Source organism: Symphodus melops (genome assembly GCF_947650265.1).
Source record: "Symphodus melops genome assembly, contig: scaffold_281, whole genome shotgun sequence".
Lineage (NCBI taxonomy): Eukaryota > Metazoa > Chordata > Actinopteri > Labriformes > Labridae > Symphodus > Symphodus melops.
In genome coordinates, this window is record NW_027636494.1 from 32,501 (window position 1) to 34,286 (window position 1,786).

At 55.1% G+C, this 1,786-nt stretch overlaps 1 protein-coding gene across 1 annotated transcript in view; it reads left to right on the forward strand.

Moving 5' to 3' along the window:
* Positions 1 to 1,781, forward strand: part of LOC306819456 (spectrin beta chain, non-erythrocytic 5-like) — a gene marked incomplete at its 3' end in the record, with an annotated part of 25,350 nt that extends 23,569 nt beyond the window's left edge. Inside the window, exons 45-53 of the mRNA XM_079373255.1 lie at positions 1 to 42; positions 233 to 424; positions 495 to 590; positions 671 to 792; positions 869 to 983; positions 1,110 to 1,223; positions 1,329 to 1,450; positions 1,528 to 1,690; positions 1,770 to 1,781. The exon at positions 1 to 42 is cut by the window's left edge and continues 114 nt beyond it. Of these exons, the coding sequence (XP_079229381.1) occupies positions 1 to 42; positions 233 to 424; positions 495 to 590; positions 671 to 792; positions 869 to 983; positions 1,110 to 1,223; positions 1,329 to 1,450; positions 1,528 to 1,690; positions 1,770 to 1,781 (978 nt within the window). The remainder of the gene's footprint in view (positions 43 to 232; positions 425 to 494; positions 591 to 670; positions 793 to 868; positions 984 to 1,109; positions 1,224 to 1,328; positions 1,451 to 1,527; positions 1,691 to 1,769) is intronic.
* Positions 1,782 to 1,786: the final 5 nt, after the last annotated feature.

The following is a 1,786-nucleotide window of genomic DNA, read 5'->3' on the forward strand; positions in this document are numbered from 1 at the left end:
GAGATTCTGTCTCACAGTGAGATCATGGAGTCCGTGCTGCTGGTGAGGAACTGAGCGATGTGTACACGTTGTGTTTGTGTTGTGAAAGAAGCAGACGGACGAGGAGCAGGTTCAGTTGTGGAGCGCCACGCTGCACGAGTCCTTCCTGGAGGTTTAATCATCAAAGCTGAATTTGAATGAGTGTAACTTGATTTTCTTTATTCTGAGAGGCAGAGAAATGTTTTTGTTCCAGGCCGGACAGAAGCTGGTCTCCCTTCGACATCCCAGGTCCAAGGAGGTGAAGAGGAGCGCAGCAGCCCTGCAGCTCCACTGGGAGGAGCTGAAGGAGGCGTCGGCCGTCCGTGGGAAGTCTCTGGAAGACAACAGAGACTTCCTGGAGTTCCTGCAGAAGGTGGAGGAGGTGGAGGCGTGGATCAGACAGAAGGTGGGAGAGGGATGGAGGGAGGCTGGGCTCACTGTGTGTGAGGCCTGCTTCTGATTGGTCTGTGTTTCAGGAAGTGATGATTCATGTGGGCGATGTTGGGAAGGATTATGAACATGGAGTTCAGCTGCTGAAGAAACTGGGCGAGTTCAGGGGAGCAGGAGGCGGGGTGAGGAATAAGAGGAATAACTAAGTTAGTGGGAGGATGCAGGAGAGCACGCTCACGTCAAAGGTTTCTTCACTTCGCAGGATGAGACGGTGGACGACGCCCACATCACGGCCATCAACCGGCTGGCAGCTGGACTGGAGAGGAGACAGAGAGACGAGGAGCTGAAGACTGTGAGACAGAGGAGACAACAGCTCAATGACAGGTGAGTCACTCCACGTCCAGCCTCCTCTCCTGAGGCTCCGCCTCTCTGCTGAACGCTCCACGCCTCCTGTCTGCAGGTGGAGTAAGTTCCATGTAGACCTGAACAGTTACAAGAAGAAGCTGCAGGGGGCGCTGGTGGTCCACGCGCTGATCAGGGAGCTGGTGGAGGTCAGAGACCGAGCCAACGAGAAGGTGAGTCACCTCACGTTGACTTTAAACGCTGATGTCTGATGTGCTCACACACACACACACACACACACACACACACACACACACACACACACACACACACACACACACCTGTCCCTCTTTGCGTAGATGCTGCTGCTGCAGGGTCAGGACTGTGGCGTGGACGTGGACGCTGTCGAGAACCTCATCAGACGCCACGAGGAGACGGAGCGAGAGGCCGGGGTCATCCAGGAGAGGTCAAAGGTGAGTTTGAAGGATTTGTCCCCTCTGAGGGTCTCATAAAGAATGTGATTGGCTGTCACTCAGTGACTTCCTGTGGAGTAAAGCTCCTCCCTCCCGTCCTCTCAGGCACTGGAGAAGGAGGTGTCCGACCAGCTGAGGGATCGATCAGCGATGAGCAACAAGCTGAAGGACAAACAGAAGGAGGTCCAGAAGGTTCTGAAGACTCTGGACGAGGAGGTGAATCAGAGGTGAGGAAGATTCACCAACGTGCTCGTCCTTCATCGCTGCAGAGCAGACGGACTCATGTGACCTGCTGTTTGTTCAGGAAGGAGAAGCTGCAGGAGGCTCATCAGCTGCAGCTGTTCAAAGCCAACCAGCGCCTCCTGCTGGAGTGGAGTGTCAAACAGAGCAGTGAGATGGCAGAAAAAGGACTTCCAAAGACCCGGGCCGAGGCCGACCGGCTCATCAGGGAGCATCAGGACTGGAAGGTCCGAGTCCAAGCTCCTGCTGCAGGTCAGAGCCAAACAGCCTGGATTCATTTAAACGCTGCTCTTCCTTTATTCCCAGACGGAGATCGATGCCCG